Genomic DNA, 18127 nt, shown 5'->3' with positions numbered 1-18127 from the left:
AGTTGAGCTTTGGTCCATTGTAATATTAATGGATGAAATTGGCTCCAATCAAGCGCTGTCCACAGGGTATGGCATGGCGTTGCATAATGGAGTGACCTTCAAAATCACTTTGACCTTGTACAAATCACCCACTAAAACAGCACCAAAGCAACCCCAGACCATCACATTACCTCCATGTTTGATAGATGGCATCAGGCATCTACAAGCATCATTTCACTTACTCTGCATCTCCCAAATGTTCTTCTGTGTGATCTAAACACCTCATTAGATTTGTCTGTCCATAACACTATTATTCCAATGTCTTTGTTCTTTTGGCCATATTAATATTTTACCTTTATTAGTCAGTCTCAGATCTGGCTTTTCCCATATGCCATATATCTTCAGTATGTCCTGAAGATCAGCATCCTGGACTCTTGACTGTAGATGTTGACACTGCTGTGGTGTGTCGATTTCTCAAACTAGAGTCTCTAATGTGCTTGTTATTAATAACAATTATTTTTTATTTATGTAGCACACACAGATTACGCAGCGTAACATAGAGATTGCTAAATTGGTCCCTGTCCCCAATGGGGCTCACAATCTAATAAACCTATCAGTATGTTTTTGGAGTATGAGAGGAAACCGGAGGACCCGAAGGGAACCAACGCACACGGAGAGAACATACACACTCTTTGTAGATGTTGACACTGGGACTTGAGCCCAGGTCTCCAGTGCTGCAAGGCTGTAGTGCTAATCATTAAGCCACCATACTTGTTGCTTAGTTGTGCAGTGAGACCTACCACTTCTCTTTGTACTCTGGTTAGAGCCTGTTTGTGCACTCCTCTGAATGGAATAGTAAACACCTTTCTAGGAAATCTTTAGTTTCTTGGCAATTTGTTGCATGGAATGGCCTTCATTTCTAACAACAAGAATATATTGGCGAGTTGCACATGAAAGTTGTTTTTTTTTTTCTGGCCATTGTGAGTTTCATAGAACAAACAAATGTTATGCTCCAGATTCTCAACCAGCTAAAACGAAGGTCAGTTTTATAGCTTCTCTAATCAGCCACACTGTTTTCAGCTGTGCTAGCATACTTGAACAAGGGTTTTCTAAACATCCATTAACCTTCTTACACAGTTAGAATACACAATGTACCAGTAAATCACTTTTGCGTATTGTAGGCAATCCTGAACAGTAGGGTTTTAAGGTTACATTTCAAGGTTTGGAAAGTTGGGGACAGTCTTACACATTTTAGTAAAGCGTTCCAGAATATGGGGGATGCACACTAGAAGTCCTGGAGATGGTTGTGAAAATAGCAGATGGTAATAGAGTAAAGCAGAAGGTCCTGTGACGAATGAAGGGGATAGGTTGCGGACAGCTTTGTAAGTCATTGTTAATATTTTAAATTGAATTCATTGTACAATGAGTAACCAGTGAAAAAGACAGGGACTGCCTGTATATTATATTAGTCCTTCCAAAGCCCTGTTTGTAACTAGGAGACCTCTAGTAGAAATACAGGCAGTTTCCAACTTACTGGTTTCTTTTGCCACAACATGGAGAGCTTCACTTATCGTTTAATAAGAATTGAGCACAAATGCTAAAACTTTATCAATAGAGGACACTGTAGCTTCAAAAAATTTTTCGCTTTTTTTTATTCATAACAGGGAATAGAAAACTCTTCTCCTCTATTTCCAGTTCTTGCCGCTGCTCCTATACTCCCCCTCCTTCCCCAGTAAAGCATGTAATATGCAACCTGTAAGTACTGCTATTGTGTTTTTTATTTAAAAAAAAAAAAAAATTAAATATTAACACGCAAGTTGTTTTTTCATAACCAAAACCTCAGTTTTAAATTTCCATGTTGACACTTTGTGATAAATTAGTGGCTTTTGGGTTATAGTTTGGGTACTCAGCTTCGCCAACACTGCCCCATAATTTCCTCATCCTACTGTATATGAAAAAACATAGAAATGCAGAGGACATCTGCTGGCCACCATGCTCTCAACTGCTGTCTCAAACATGCCTAAGATTTATCCTTGCAATAGATAGACCATAAATGTAAAATCTGTGTATATCACTACTAACAGTCAGAAAGTAAAATGGACCTCTATAAGAATAAACAGATAAACAAACAGATGTTTTAAAGAAAATAATAATATGGGGTTGAAAAATTAAAGCTGTGATGTCATGAGTTGCCATAGGCAATAAGGACAATTTTCATTATAGATGGTTTCCATAATCAACCAGTATACTTTTTCTTCCTGCACACTCCTGGTCCCCTGCTCTCACCTCCTGGAATCCTATTTTCACCTCCTTGTCCCCCGCTCTGACCTCCTGGAATCCTATACTCATCTCCTTGTCCCCCGCTCTCACCATCTGACCCTGTGCACACACCTCATGTCAGGAGGCGCAGTAGACAGCATGTGGCAATGAAGAACCAACAGAAAAAGAAGCAGCAAGCATTGGACAGTATAGGTGGAGGGGGTGGTGTTAGACTAGGGAGACAAACCAGTGCAGGTTGTGCCAGCAAGTTACTGCGTGCCGCAGGTTGTGCAACCCTGGATTACAGTATTGTATATTAAAGGGTTTGACCCTTCTCTCTTTTTTAATCTCTTCACAGCTGCTCAATGTAAATATACGTCAGATTTACTTGGACCCGATAATATATGATATATGGATTGTGTATGGATGCTTCACAGAACCAGAGATATCCACCCTTAAATTTGTACTAAAAAAGTTGATTTTTACATACAGCTTTCTATTGCTGAGGGTGCAAGGGTTCATGAGAAATAGGTGTTTGAAGTGTGCTCCTTCCAGACGGTCAGCTGAAGGCAAAATGTAGAAGGAGGTGCAGGAAAGCCTTTCACTTTACATTAAATACATGCACCCTCTGCATCTGTAGCTAAACCTGGCAAAGGGTGATGGAACAATGCAGTACGTATTTACAACATAAAACCTTTAGCAATTACTACTTATTAGATATTAGAAAAATTACAAAAAAAAAAAAACTTATTTCTTCACATTTGTAGTCAATTGTGAATATGGCACATGAACAAAATGGTGAAAATCTCCCCAAAGAAGTCATAAGACCAAGAGTGCTGAACAGTTTCTGCTGAGTTACCGATTCAGCCCATAAGAAGTTGTGCATGACTCATACAATGAAAGGCTACACTGGCTTGTTCTTAACAGTCAGAAACGAGGTTCCAGAATTTACAATACATTTGTCCTCAGAAAAATGCTTGAAGTTTTGTAGAATTTGTAGAGTCTGAACTCAAAGTCCTGGTGAAATCATGGTCCAGATGTGTTGCTCCCATTGTGTTCATCCAGCATCCCATAACATCCAATCTTAACATCCACTTGCAGATTAGTGGGCTGAAAAAGCAGAATAATGGTCATTTTGTTATATATTTTGACATACTATAAAGTTCCCTTTTTGATTTAATTACCCCTTTCCGCCGAGGCCCTTTTTCAATTTTGTGTTTTCACTCCCCACCTTCAAAAATCTAAATGTTATTGTTTGAGTAATGAAATGTTTTACAAGTTTCCAATATACAGGCGGTCCCCTACTTAAGAACACTCGACTTAGATACGACCCCTAGTTACAAACGGACCACTGGATATTTGTAATTTATTGTGCTTTAGTCCTAGGCTACAATAATCAGCTATAACAGTTATCACAGGTGTCTGTAATGAAGCTTTAGTGTTAATCCTGATTCCTATGACAACCTAACATTTTTAAATCCAATTGTCATAGAGACCAATAAAGTTCTGGCTGGGGCTACAATGATAAAATATACAGTTCCGACTTACATACAAACTCAACTTAAGAACAAACCTACAGACCCTATCTTGTATGTAACCCGGGGACTGCATGTACTTTCTGCATTAATTCCTAACCGTTTCCTAGATCTCTGCTTGCTGTCCTTCTATAAGGAGCTTCGTTGTTTAATTCCAGTGGACAGAAATCTGACCATGGTCACAAAGGTGCACGGCTCGTTATATCACACAGCTCTGATTACTCTCTATGATACTAACAAGCCGTGCACCTGTGTGACCATTGTCAGAATTCTGTCCACTGGAAATAATCATAGAAGCTTCCTATAGAAGTACAGCAAGCAGAGATCTAGGAAATCATGAAGAATTTGTACAGATAGTATATTGGAAGATTCTATACTGAAAAGTTATACAAACAATAACATTTATATGTTGAAATGGTAATACCCATTTAACCCCTAGGGGACACAGCCTATTTTGGCCTTAAGGACGCGGCCCCATTCTTCAAATCTGACCTGTGTCACTATAAGTGGTTATAGTTTTGGAACGCTATGAGATATCCATGGGATTTTTAGATTGTTTTCTCGTGACACATTGTACTTCAAATTAGTTTAAAAATTTGGATGATATCTTTTGTGTTTAGTTATGAAAAAAAACAAAATTTGGAAAAAATTTGGAAAAATTCTTTATTTTCAACGTTCTAAATTCTCTACTTTTGATGCAGATAGTCATAGCACCCAAATAAATTCATAACTTACATTTCCCAAATGTCTGCTTTATGTTGGCATGGTTTTTTAAGATTCCACATATTTTACTAGAATGTTATGAGGCTCAGAATTTAGGTATCATTTTTCACATTTTTTGTAAAATCACCAAAACCTGTATTTAGATGAACCTGCTCAACTTCTAATTGACACTGAGAGGCCTAAATAATAGCGAGACTCGTAAATTACCCCATTGTGGAAACTACACACCTCAACGTATGAAAAACCACTTTTAAGAAGTTTGTTAACGCTTTACGTGTTTTATAGGGGTTAAAACAAAATGGAGGTGCAGTCTGCAAATTGTAATATTTTTTCACAATACACTCATTTTGGGTGGAAAATTAAACATTTACAATGGATTAAATAAAAAAAGGCTCCACAAAGTTTGATACCCAATTCCTCCCGAATGCACCGATACCCCATATGTGGTGGTAACCTGTTGTATGGGCGCACGGCCGGGCATAGAAGGGAAGGAGGCGCCATCCAGAGCAGATTTTCTATGTCACATTGTACAGGCTATAATTTTTTTCTTTTTTTTAATGTGGACCTATAGGGGCTTATTTCTTTTGCCACATGAGATGCACTTTTCTGGTACGTAATTTAGGGGAATCTATAGGCTAATTGGTGAGATTTTATTAACTCTTTGTTGGTGGAGGAAATGAAAATCATCACTTTTCAGGAAGATTTTTATGGGGTTTTTTTTTTGCCCGTTTACCATACCATAAAAATAGTATATTATTTTTATTCTATGAGTCGCCACGATTACAAAAAGACCTCATTTATATAGATTTTTTATTTTTTTCCCATTTTTACTGCATAAAAAGTAATTTGGCAAAAATGTTGTTAATTTTAGCATCACCGTCTTTCATATGCATAACTTTTTTATTTTTTGCCTCACAAATCTGTTTAAGGGCTTATTTTTTGCGAGAAGGATTGTTCTTTTTAGTGGTCTTATTTTAGAGTGCATAACATTTTTTAAATCCCTTTTTAGAGCATTTTTATAGGGTATTAATTGAAAATGATCTTTTCTATGGAGCTTTTTTTTGTTTTGTTTTTTACGGGGTTCACTTTGCGGAACTAATAACGATTCTGTTTTATTATGCAGATTGTTACGGACGAAGGGATACCAAATATGTGGTGGTTTTGTGTATTTTATTCAATTGTACTGAATAAAAACCAATTTGGAGAAAATCTTGTTCATTTTAGCATCACCATCTTTTCATATGCATAACTTTTTTATTTTTCGGCTGACAAATCTGGTTAGGGGCTTATTTTTTGCGAGAAGAGTTGTTCTTTTTAGTGGGCTTATTTTGGAGTGCATAACATTTTTTAAATTACTTTTTAGAGCATTTTTTGATAAGGTATTAATTAAAAATTATCTTTTTTCGGAACGTTTTTGCGTTTTTTTTCTACGGCGTGTACCGTGCGGGTCCAGTAACGATTCTGTTTTATTATACAGATTGTTACGGACGCGGCAATACCAAATATGCGGGGTTTTTTGTGTTTTTGTGTTTTTTATACTTTATTAAGTGTTTTTATGGGAAAGTGACATTTTAGGGGCTTATATTTTTATGTATTTATTTTTTATTTATTATAATGTGTAGTGTTAAGTGTTTTTGCATATTTTTACTTATACATACTTGAACTTGAACCAGTGATGCTCTGATCACTGGTTTAAGTTCAATACACTGCTCTACAATACTATTTTATTGTAGAGCAGTGTAAACTGTCTGAGCAAGCTTGCGCATGCTCAGACAGTTTACAGCCAGACCCGGAAGGGGTCTGGCTGCCATGGAGACTGGGCAGCTCCGGGGCACATGCCAGTCCTCGGAGCTGCCCAGAAGTGGATCGGATCCCCCGGTAAGCGGCACGGGGGATCCGATCCACAGCGCAAACACCCTTACACGCCGCGGTCATGTTTGTACTAGACAGCTGACAGCCGCTGCTTCTGGTACCGGCTCCGTTCGTGAGCCGGTGCCAGAAGCAGGACGTTATAGAACGTCCCCGTGCGCTAAGCATCTAGCGCCGGGGACGTACTATAACGTCCTGGTGCGCCTAGGGGTTAATATTACATGCCATGTACTGGGAAACAAATTCCAAATGCAGTGTAATTGGTGAAAACACGTATTTGCGCCATTTTCTTGTTGGTTTAAGTTAATGTATTTTAATACATTTAAAAAGATTTAAACCTTCTGTACAAAACAAAAAACCCCTTCATTTTGCCATATTCTGGCACTAATAACTTTGTCATTTCATCTTGCATTTTTCGTATGAAAAATTTCATTGCTACTACTGTATTTTGAGGATTGTATGACCTTTTGATCACATTTTGGTAAGTTGCAAAATGGTAAAAAAAGAGTGGTTGAAAAAAAAGTGAGTGTTTCAGATATTTGGGCACCATTTAAGTGAGGTATAATTTTTTGCAGGATAGGATCAAAACTTTGCTGTTAGATGAATATGCTGCTAACCTTTAGAAACTACAGGCTAAGCATTATGAAGTGGGAGATAGAGCAGGTTCAATACGAAGCAATCGTATTAATAGGGGAATAAGCACAGAATCGCATGTATGGTATTAAAAATAAGGTAGAAGAAGTTGTCTTTTTACCGGAAGCAAGTGCTAAGGTTTTTGCAAGCTACTATTCAGAATTATACAATTTGAGAGAAGTGCCAGGAGATGAAGGGAAAAAAAATAAGAGATTTCTTTCTTCTGTTAATCTTGGTAAATTAAGTTTACCCAAGAATTCAGAAGAACAAAAATTTTAATTGAATACGCCCTTTGAAGGTCGAGAAATTTTGGAGGTAATTTCCAAATTAAAGGTGGATAAAGCAGCAGGCCCTGATGGGCTATGAAATGAATACTATAAAATATTTTGGTCAGATCCTTATCCCTCGTATAGTCAGATTATATAATTGCATAGCCGAATGGGAAAGTATGCCAAAATAAATGCTGGAAGGCCTAATTGTAGCAATAACATAATCTGCTAACACTCCAGAATCTCTAGAAGACAACAGACAGATTTCCTTTATAATTGTAGCTGCCTTTATGGCTTCTCGGTTAAGGAGAGTTATTGGTGTTTTAATAGAACAGGACCAGGTTGGATTTATGCCTGGGAAACAGAAGGGCCTTCCAACCATATTTTTATCTTTGGATGCTGCTAAAGCCATCGATCAGATAGATCAGGGCTTTATGCTTGAAGTGCTCAGGGGTTACAGGTTTGAAGGTCCTCTTTGTCATCTCTAATGTCATTGTATTCTTCTCCCAGTGCTAGAGTCATAATTAACAATTCAAGCTCTAAAAAAAATTTACTAAATAATGGTTCAAGGCAGGGTTGCCCAATATCCCCACAGATTTTTAATTTGGCCATAGAAACTCAAGCTATTGCTTTAAGATCTTGTCCATTCGTAAAGGTAGATGATGGAAAAGATAATTCAACCCTATTATCTATTTATGCGGATGACCTTATGCTGGCATGTTCAGAACCGTTAATGTCTTTACTGCATATTAGAAAGATTATATTTCAATTTTCAGTAGTCTCGATGTATAAATTGAATGAGAAAAAAAAAATGTCAGTACTTTATGATCAATGGTACAGAGGATACCTATGAAGAAATAACAATGGGGTATAGGTTTAAACGTTTAAGAACAATAAAATATCTAGCAATCGAATTAGGGGAGAGGAAATCCGAACTTTAAAAGGTGCGGTACGCCCCATTTCCTTCAGTGGATTAAAGAGACTGCTTGGGACTTAATGCTTGGTTATTTCTGACCACTGTATTCATTCAAACCTCATCATCAGATTTTTCAATAAATTGATTCAGCACCAGCGTGACACACACATAAATTACTAAACACCCAAAGTATGAGGAGAGAGAATTTTTTTTACAAGGGTGGGAATATCCAGGGTGCTGTCGTGGTTCAAGGAAACACAATTACCGGTGAGTAATTACCGGTTTCCCCCTCTCACCACCACAGCACCCAACGAGAGAGAATAGCTTAGAAAAGTTAGGGAGGGATTACTGAAGATAGTACTCTTCGCCCAAAAGATAATGCTTGTGCACCCGCTACGTTGAATCTATAGTGCCTATAGAAAGTGTGAAGAGAGGACCAAGTGGCAGCCTGACAAATCTGGCTAACTGGCACCTCTCTAAATTCTGCCCATGAAGAAGAGACTGCTCTAGTAGAATGGGCCTTTAATCCCTCTGGTACCAGCTGCTTTGCGGCCACATAAGCCAAACTAATAGTCAGCTTGATCCACCTGGATATAACCATAGCTGAGGCCTTTTTCCCCTTATTCTTGCATCCAAAAAGGACAAATAGACTGTCAGAACTCCTCCATTCTTCAGAACTGGCTAAATAGATTTCAATAGCCCTTTTTACATCTAGTTTACTAAATTCTCTCTCTCTATCCGAAGATGGGTTACTACAGAAGGATAGAAATCGCCTAATCTCCTGGGATCTATGAAACCTAGAGGATACTTTAGGTAAAAAGGCCACCACTCTATCATCTAATACCTTAGTGAAAGGTGCTCTACAGGATAGGGCCAAGATTTCTCCCACTCTACGGGCCGAAGTGATTTCCACCAGGAAAACTACCTTAAGAGTTAAATTATTTACTGAAAGAACCATTTGAACCCTTAAAGTCATTAAAATGGTTAAGACCAGCGTGAGGTCCCAAGGGGGCACTGTACATCTCTTAAATGGGGTCATAAGAGATGTGAACAGGGAGCTAAGGGCCGAAATCTGAACTTTAAGCCCTTCTCTAGGCCCACCTGCAGAAAATCTAGTACTCTAGCCACATTTGGATGACCTAAATCTATCTGCTCCGGACTGCAGAAATCTGAAAACACTATCCAGACCCCAAAATACATTTTTAAGGTAACCACTTTCCTACTCTTTTGTAGGGTTGTAATTACCTTATCTGTGAGGCCTTTCTCTTTCAAGATGCACCTCTCAAATTCCAGGCCATCAGATGGAGACTGGCGACCTGTGGGTGGAATACTGGTCCCTGGGAGAGAAGATCCTGTCTCTATGGGAGGATCCAAGGATCTGACACCGAGAGTTCTCTCAGTATTGAGAACCATGCCCTCCTGGGCCAGAAAGGGAGCTATAAGAAGGACTCTGGCTTGATCTTGCCTTATCTTCCTCAGAACTCTCGGAAGGACTGACAGAGGTGGGAATGCATACGAGAGACTGAAGTCCCATCTCATCGAGAAAGCATCGAGACTTACCGGTTGATCCTTCGGGTCTAGGGAGCAGAAGAGCCTGACCTGTCTGTTCTTCCTTGTGGCGAACAGGTCTATCTCTGGCCAACCCCAGAGCCTTGCAATCTTGAAAAAGCAAACTTCAGGAGCTGGATACTAAACTATCAGCGCTGCAACTAGAGTTAACTCAATTTCATGCCACACCCGAGTTTAGTGATCTACAAACAAAGCTAGAAACAACTTTAAAAAATCTAGAGGACTCGATTACGAATACTAAAAAAACCAAATATGACAGAGATTTAAGAGATTATCAGCAAAATAAAGTCTATTCCTGGAAATCTATAAGACATCAAAGATCTATTCTCAGAAATAAGTCACCCAGACAATACAAATCATCTATAAGTTCCACAGAATATGATACATCAGACATTAATACGGACGCATCTGACTCAGAAATCCACGGTCAACACAAAAATGTATCCTTCCAAGGAATTCAAACTAGACGTGGATCAAAAAACGAGCAACCATCGGGGAACAGAAAAACCGCAGACGCAACCGCAGGGCAGGTCGAAAACATAACCAAAGACGGACAAAAAAAAGCCAGGAAGAACAAATAGACTCTCCTAATGGAAATGAAATAAAACAAGATACTGTCAATTCTCAATCATCTCTGTCAGTTATAAATCTATCAGCCTGTATACTTACCGCAGCTCAAATACAAGTTTTATCTAAAGGTTTAAATTTCATTCCTTCTACCAATATGCACTTGTATCAGACTGTGAAAGATGTCAACAAATTTGTATGACTCTTAACGATCAAGAAACATTTTTTCCAAGAGGACAAGAACATTACAACAACTGATCCTATCCATCCATCTTTTTTCAATTTACGTGGCACCACTTCTTTCTCCGAGCTGCCCAACTTCAGGGATCAATTTTCTACCATGCACTTATTGGACTTACAAACGTCATCTGTGCAACAAGAAGATACTAGCATAAACTTATCGTCAATAATACGGATACCTAACCCCACCTTTTATCCTATACAGTCCAGAGCCCCAATAATGGACAAATTTCTAAGCCTAGTTGAGAAAGAGCTAGCTGAACTATATGAAAATTCTTTAACTACAACTAGAAAAAACAACCTTTCCTCTACAGAAATCAAAGCCATCAGAGATCTTAAGAACAACCCATACATCACTATCAGACAATCTGACAAAGGTGGTTCAATTTTAATTCTGGACAAAGATCTCTATGCCAAAGAATGCAATGAATTATTAAGAGACACAGAAATTTATACACCTTTAAAATCAGATCCAACCTCAAACATCACTACCAGACTGTCTAACTTAATAACAGAAGGCCAGTCCCTAGGCATTTTCAATGAAAGAGTTAAAGATACATTCATACCCAAATTTCCCAATATTGCTATCTTTTACGCATTACCCAAATACCACAAAGAAATTTTTCCTCCCCCCATGCGACCCATTATATCCGGATCCGGCTCTCTCCTGGAAACAATTTCCACTTGGTTGGATACTATACTCCAACCTTTTGTTACAAGAACACCAGCGTTTGTAAAAGACTCTTTTGAAGTCCTCAAAATCATGGATTCTATTACTTGGGACATTAACTTTCAATGGCTCACGTGTGATGTAGTTTCACTATATACTTGCATACCCCACCACTTGGCCATTCAAGCCATACAATACCACTTAAACAAGTATAGCCTATTTCCTACATTCCAAATTGGTTATATTCTAGATGTGTTATCATTTTTATTAACTAATAACTATTTTTCCTTTGACCAACAATTTTATTTACAGAAACAAGGTTGCCCCATGGGCTCAAGATTTTCTCCGTCATTAGCTAATTTATTTATGTCATGGTTTGAAGAAATTTTTGTGTTTAATGCAAACAACCCTTTTGTTCATTCAATTGAATATTACGGTCGATTCATAGACGACTGTCTCATAATTTGGTCAGGAAACACAAACGACATATCCCTTTTCATGGAATACCTAAATACCAACCAATTCAACATACGTTTTACTTACACAGTTTCTTCTACTAGCATCTCCTTTTTGGATTTGTACTTAACTTCAGACACACAAAACCAGAAAGTTGATTGCGATGTATTTCGCAAACCAACCGCAGGCAACACTCTTTTGTATGCCACAAGCTGTCACCCCCCCCACGTACTCAGAAATCTACCGAAAGGAGAGTTCATTCGAGCTAGACGTATTTGTACAAAAGACAACTACTATAAAGGTACATCTAACGCAATTTCCAAACGTTTAGCAGACAGAGGTTACAATAAAAGCCACATAGAACGCACTAAAAATCAAATACAACAGCAAACTAGAGTTTCTCTACTATACAAAGATCGTTCTTCTGCAAATAATGTCATTAACAAACATGCAGATAAAACTACAAATCAAGTTACATTCACCACTGAATTCACTAGTCAATATAACCAGATAACGCAGATCATAAAAAAACATCTTCCTATCTTGTTTCAAGACCCGATTCTATTTGATATATTGAAAACTGGCTGTCGTTTCTCAGCAAGAAATTCTGTCACTTTAGGTGACATGCTTTCTCCCAACTTATTTACTTCTACTCAGAAATCTCAGACTTGGCTCACTACCACTGGTAGTCACAAATGTGCCTCCACACGATGTAACATATGCAAATATATACAAAAAACTAACATTGTCTCCTCCCTATCCACTAACACTGACTTCAAAATAAAATCCTTTATTAACTGTAATACCACCTACGTAGTTTACTCCATTGTATGCACAAGCTGTTCTTTACAGTATATAGGCAGCACAAAGCGTGCGCTTAAACATAGGATTGCGGAACATATATCCGGAGCACGCATATCTCCCATATCTGCTCAAAACAGTTTTCACACACGCAATATATCATCTGTTTCTAGACACTGTAAAGACATTCATAATGGAGACACTTCATCATTAACTGTCACACCTGTGGAGAGAGTTTTTCGCCCCAGAAGAGGTGGTGATTGGGTTAAAGCCCTCCGAAACAGAGAGGCTTACTGGATTCTCACGATGAAAACCAGAAGCCCCTATGGTTTAAACCTTAAGAATGACCTAATGTACTTGTACTAAACATTTTCTATTATGTATATGTTACTTATATTTTGTATGTATCTTTCTTGTCTTCTGCCAATCATGACTGGATGTAATTAATGACGTGTAAACCTCCCACTTCCGTTTTCCTATAACTTTCTCTTTGTCATTTTGAAATTCAGACTATGATTAAGAGCATGTTTTAGCTCGAAACGCGTCAGTCCTTTCCCTTTTTGGTACCTTTTTTAACCTTTTAGAAGATGAAATAAACGTGAAGTTTTATTATACCATTGCCTGAACTCATACCTGCCTGGTTGCTGGATCCCATTGTTCCCTTCCTGCTGCATCCACTTCTGATTCGGCTCAGATTAATCCGTGCACCGGCGTCTTCTACCTCGTGGCTAAGGGTGAGCTGAGAATTTCTCTTTTTCTTTTTGATTTTTATCTTGAAAAAGACCTCTTGGTTTAGGGACCATTCCCCCTATCTCAGAAGATGACGGCTTAGGAAGTCCGCTCCCAGATTGTCCTTGCCCCTTATGTGGATCGCCGACACCGATCTTAAGTTGGTCCCTGCCAGCCTGAAGATCTGATTCAATATTCATTAGGAGGTTCGCTCCTGGTACCTCCCTGGCGATTCACAAAATGCCACTGCCGTCACATTGTCCGAAGCGATCTTCAGGTCTGTCCCCTGAATTACCGACAAGGATTGCTTGATCGCTTCCAGGATGGCCTTTAACTCCCTGTAATTTGAAGACATCCTCTGGGACTCCTCGCTCCATGCCCCCTGGAACAGGAGGTCCTTCACCTGGGCTCCCCAACCCCAGGAACTTGCGTCTGTAACCATCCTATTTCCATGGTTTGCCTACTTGGAGGTTCTCTTCCTTTAACCACCATCTAGAGATTCTAAAATCTGAGAAAGCGATTTCCTGCAGTCTAGATTAGACTGGTCCCCGTTCCAGTTCTTTAACATGAATAGTTGTAAGGGTCTTGCATGAAACATCGCCCAAGGTACTGCTGGAATTGCTGCTGTGAAGAGACCCAGAATCCCTCTTATTGTAGGGGACGATTCTCTGTACAATCTTTCCACCGAGGCTCTTATTTTCAGAACCTTGTCCTGTGGAAGGAAGGATCTTTGGTAATTGGAATCCAACCGGATGTCTAGGAAGATCTTTGACTTGGCGGGTATAAGGGAGGACTTCTTCAGATTCACCATCCAACCTAGGCGGTATAAAATCTCCAGCACCACTTTTATCTGGACCTCCAATTTCTCCACTGAGCTTTCTATCAGTAGAAAGTCGGCAAGGTATGGCACAAAGATGCCCTGATGCTTTCTTATATAGGCTGCCACCTCGGATATTAGCTTTGTGAAGACTCTTGGAGCTATAGCTACTCCAAAGGGCAGTGCCCTGAATTGAAGGTGTTTGATCCTGCCATCCAATACCACCGCTACTCTCAGGTATTTCTGGCTGTCTGGATGAATGGGGACGTGGTAGTATGCATCCGCCAGATCTAAAGAAGCCATATAACAGTCCTGAAAAAGCAAGTTTACTGTTGATCTTATGGACTCCATCTTGAACCTGTCTACTCGCAGGTAGCGATTCAGAGGCTTCAGGTTTATGATGGTATGGAGGGAGCCACCTGGTCTCTTTATGAAGAACAGAGTTGAGTAGAATCCCGTTCCCTGCTTCTGAAGTGGAACCTTGCTCCTCTAGCTGAATTTGATAAAGCTGCTGATTCTGCTGACAACCGGAGAGCGTCCACCGAAGCATCTGCTAGGAAGGCTGACGCCTTTTTCCTTGGAAAGCCATACAAATAGTGATCTAGAGACGCATGTTGCCAGCAATATTAGGTCAGAAAACTATCTGCCGTCTTGTCCATGGGATCCTTGAGTAAGCCTGAATTTTCCACTGGAAGTGCGCTTTTTCTGGAGACTTTGGATACAGCAACATCCACTTTTGGCGCTTTATCCCATACTTCATTATCCTTTTCCGGGAATGGATACTTCCTTTTCATCGCCCTACGCACCTCCTTCTGGATCAGCGTGCGCATTGATTCAAATAAAGCCGACTGATGCTGAGCCAACATACGCTGAATAGATTGGTCACAATTGGGCTTTAGGAACGAGTCAGGCAGATTATCTCCACAAATCCTACACACTCAATTTTTAAATTTTACAGTGGATTTTCCCCTACGCGATTCTTGCCTCTAAAATAAGAAATCAAACAAGACATCATCAGAACCAGTTTAAAGGCATGGTAAGACCGCACTCACCAATCAGCGGACTATCCCTCTACTGTATTTACCGTAGCGGTGTCCACCGATTCTCTACCACCTTCGTTAGAACTCATCTCGTCTGGTGGAGAGTACTTTACCCAGCGTCCTCAAACACAATAGCAGACTGGCTGGAGTAGATCCTGTGGCCGGCTGTAGGTGCAGAATTACACACAGGACTCCCGTGTGGGATCTCCAATTTGAACCTCCTGCTCCCGACGTTATCCACACGTGGGACGCCGTCCAGGGCGTCACTTCCGGTCCTCGCCAGAAGTGGAGCCGACGCCATCTTCCCGGCCTGCATTCCGGAGACGGAGCGAGGCTGTCACCCTCAGCCGCCCACACTCCTCCGCGCCTTTCCTTTCAAGGACTGGAGACGTGCCGGAGTCAATCTGCCCCCATCTGCTATCGCTGCGACTCGCAGCCTTCACTAATTTACCCCGCCGCGGCATCTGACCCTCCGGTAAGTCGCGGCGGGGGACATGTGCAGCGACATCGGGGTACCTGGGAACTCCCATTCCCCCTCTCACCTCGATTCGGAGCCTCAACGAGGCCCCCTGGATCCCCCGTCAGGGACAGGAAACCACTGAAGGAAATGGGGCGTACTGCACCTTTTAAAGTTCGGATTTCCTGTCCCTGGAGGCGGATCCCTCTCTCTGGTTGGGTGTTGTCTTGTTGAGAGGGGGAAATATTGTACACGATTTGTTGTTCTCCCTTCCTTTCTAGGAACACATCTTAAGTTATACAAAGTATGTTATTTATATGGAAAGGGATAAGAGTGGCTGGTAAAGTACTGCCATTACCATGGGATCATGGGGATGTTGGATTTCCGGATGTAATTTATATAACAAAGTAGTAAGCTTGCAAAACCTTATAGATTGGTATAGAGCTGAACCAGCAACAACGCTAAAAATTGAAGAAGCGTAGTTTACTCCAAGTAGTTCTCTGAGAGAGGTATTGTTTAGGTCTTGGGTTGGTTTGTTAATTCCGCCCTATAAATCTGCTACTATTGATCACCTTCTTGCAGTATGGAATGAAACTAAAGAAACTAATTGAATATTTTGAAAGAAAAAAAATTAAAAATATCTTGGCTGGTCGAAAATCCGGCTAGTGTTTCCAGAAGATTTCGGCAGAGTTGTGATAAGTTTACATTAGAAGATGTACTTGTAGGTAATAAAATGACTCATTTTGATGAAGCAAAGGAGGATGGTATCTTTGAAGGGGGTGAATTCCTGATTTATATGAGTATTTGTAGTTCTATAAAAACGACATAATATTTTAAGGAAGCTGACCTTGCAAAAATGTTTCTCTCAATTTATAAATAAAGCTGCAAGACAAACCCAGATTCAGGATAAACTGCTTTCCGGTATCTATAGAAATCTCTGAAATTACAAAATAAAACAAAAAAAATTATACAGCTAATTATATTTAAAAAAAATGGGACACGGATGTAGGAAGAGAGCTTAGTTTGAGAGACTGGGAAAGATCTTGGAAGTCAATTTCACAATGCTCTATTTGTATAAACCATATAGAAAAATCCAATATAGATGGCATTATTTTCCAGAGTTGTTAAAAAAAATCCCCACTCTTGGTGGGGATGTACAGTGGGTCAAAAGTTTTGGAGGGTTATATTTAGGATCATTTCTAAAGTTGTTGGGAAGAAGGTATCTCCGTCAGTGGAATTGCGTCTCTTAACAATGAACCTGGGATTTGCTTCCAAATAGGTTAAGATTTCTGGTATCCCATATATTGGGGCAGATTTACTTACCCGGTCCTGTTGCGATCCCCCCAACGAGGATGAAGTCTGGCGCGTTTCTTCAAGATCGTGCTTCCATTTTCCTGGAAGTGTCGCTTCCCCGCTGAGATCCGACGGTGTACACCTTCATCTTCCCGGTGTATGTGAGTGCATTGTCTTGCGACACAATTTGAATTGTAAATCCTGCGCTTAGTCCGAATCAGTCGGGTTGTCTGTCGGCCACGCCCCAAGATTTGTGTTGCATGCAAGTTGGCCAAAATCCGATAACGTGCGCCAAAAACCTGACTTAAATACGGCGCAAATCGGAAATAGTTGGAAAAAAACTGAGGAAAATGCGCCATGCAGACCCTTAGTAAATGTGCACAGTGTGTGCAGCAAGAATGGAAATAACAGTGGAAAGAAGAACAGGGTCCCTCCTTGAAAGCTACATTAGCAAGAATAAACAAATTCTATCAATATGAATTGTGGACGCTATAGAGAAATGTAAACTCCCAAGTTTTACGGAGAGAACCATGGAGTTCCAAGCAAGCCAGATTTGTTTGGGGGTCTTGTTATATAGGAAAATCTGGATAAATAATTAATATTTTATTTTTCTACTTTTTCTTTTATTTTTTCTGCTTTTGGTTCCCCCACTCTTTTGGGGGGGGGAATGTTAGACTAGTATTGTTATGGGAATGTCAATACGGAATATATTGTAGATATTATCAAAATACATGTATTGAAATTGGAAAATTATTATGAATGCTACATTAGCAAAGTCAATACCTGTTAAGAGACAAGATATTGATATGTATGAAGTATTCAAATGCTACAAATTTGCAGCAATGACAGGGCCCCCAAAGATGTAGGAGCAAACAGTCTGTGAAGCTGCAGCATGGAGGGGGCTATAAGTGAATTACCACGGTCACAGTGCCTGGATCTAAGAGTAAGTGTCCGCGGTTTATCATACTTAATTTTGACGGTAGATTTCCGCAGGAAATCTGCGTACCTGACACCTCTTACTTTCAGAGCCACGGAAAAAACAGCATTACTGCTTTCAATGGCAATCAAGAAGCAGAATATGATCACCAAAAGGAACCCATATACAGCATAACGCAAATATCAATATTTTCTCTTCCCACCTGTCGAGAAGATTTGACCAATGACATCAAACGATTCCCACACTGCTCATTTCTCTCATCTCTGTGTATCTGAATTCGGGTGGTGGGCACAAAGCTCCATGACCGGCCCAGTGCAGGACGAAAACCAGCTGATCCATCTTTGGTAATGTGATTAGTCATCTGGAAA

At 39.9% G+C, this 18127-nt stretch overlaps 1 protein-coding gene across 6 annotated transcripts in view; it reads right to left on the bottom strand.

The window, feature by feature from the left end:
• Positions 1–476: 476 nt before the first annotated feature.
• The window catches only part of RAD51D (RAD51 paralog D), a 37594-nt gene continuing 19943 nt past the window's right edge, over positions 477–18127 (bottom strand). For 4 of the 6 annotated variants that reach the window (XM_072136408.1, XM_072136405.1, XM_072136409.1 and 1 more), the window contains 2 exons: positions 17962–18120; positions 477–3348 (listed from right to left, as the gene is read on the bottom strand). In XM_072136408.1, the coding sequence (XP_071992509.1) occupies positions 3265–3348; positions 17962–18120 (243 nt within the window). In that variant the 3' untranslated portion in view covers positions 477–3264. Of the gene's footprint in view, positions 3349–16357; positions 16467–17961; positions 18121–18127 lie in introns of those variants that run through there. The other 2 variants (XR_011853197.1, XM_072136407.1) reach the window with 2 other exon arrangements.

This window comes from Engystomops pustulosus, chromosome 2 (assembly GCF_040894005.1).
Source record: "Engystomops pustulosus chromosome 2, aEngPut4.maternal, whole genome shotgun sequence".
NCBI classification, from domain to species: Eukaryota; Metazoa; Chordata; class Amphibia; order Anura; family Leptodactylidae; genus Engystomops; species Engystomops pustulosus.
The sequence above is the reverse complement of the archived record's forward strand: the minus strand, read 5'-3'. Positions and strand labels throughout refer to the sequence as shown.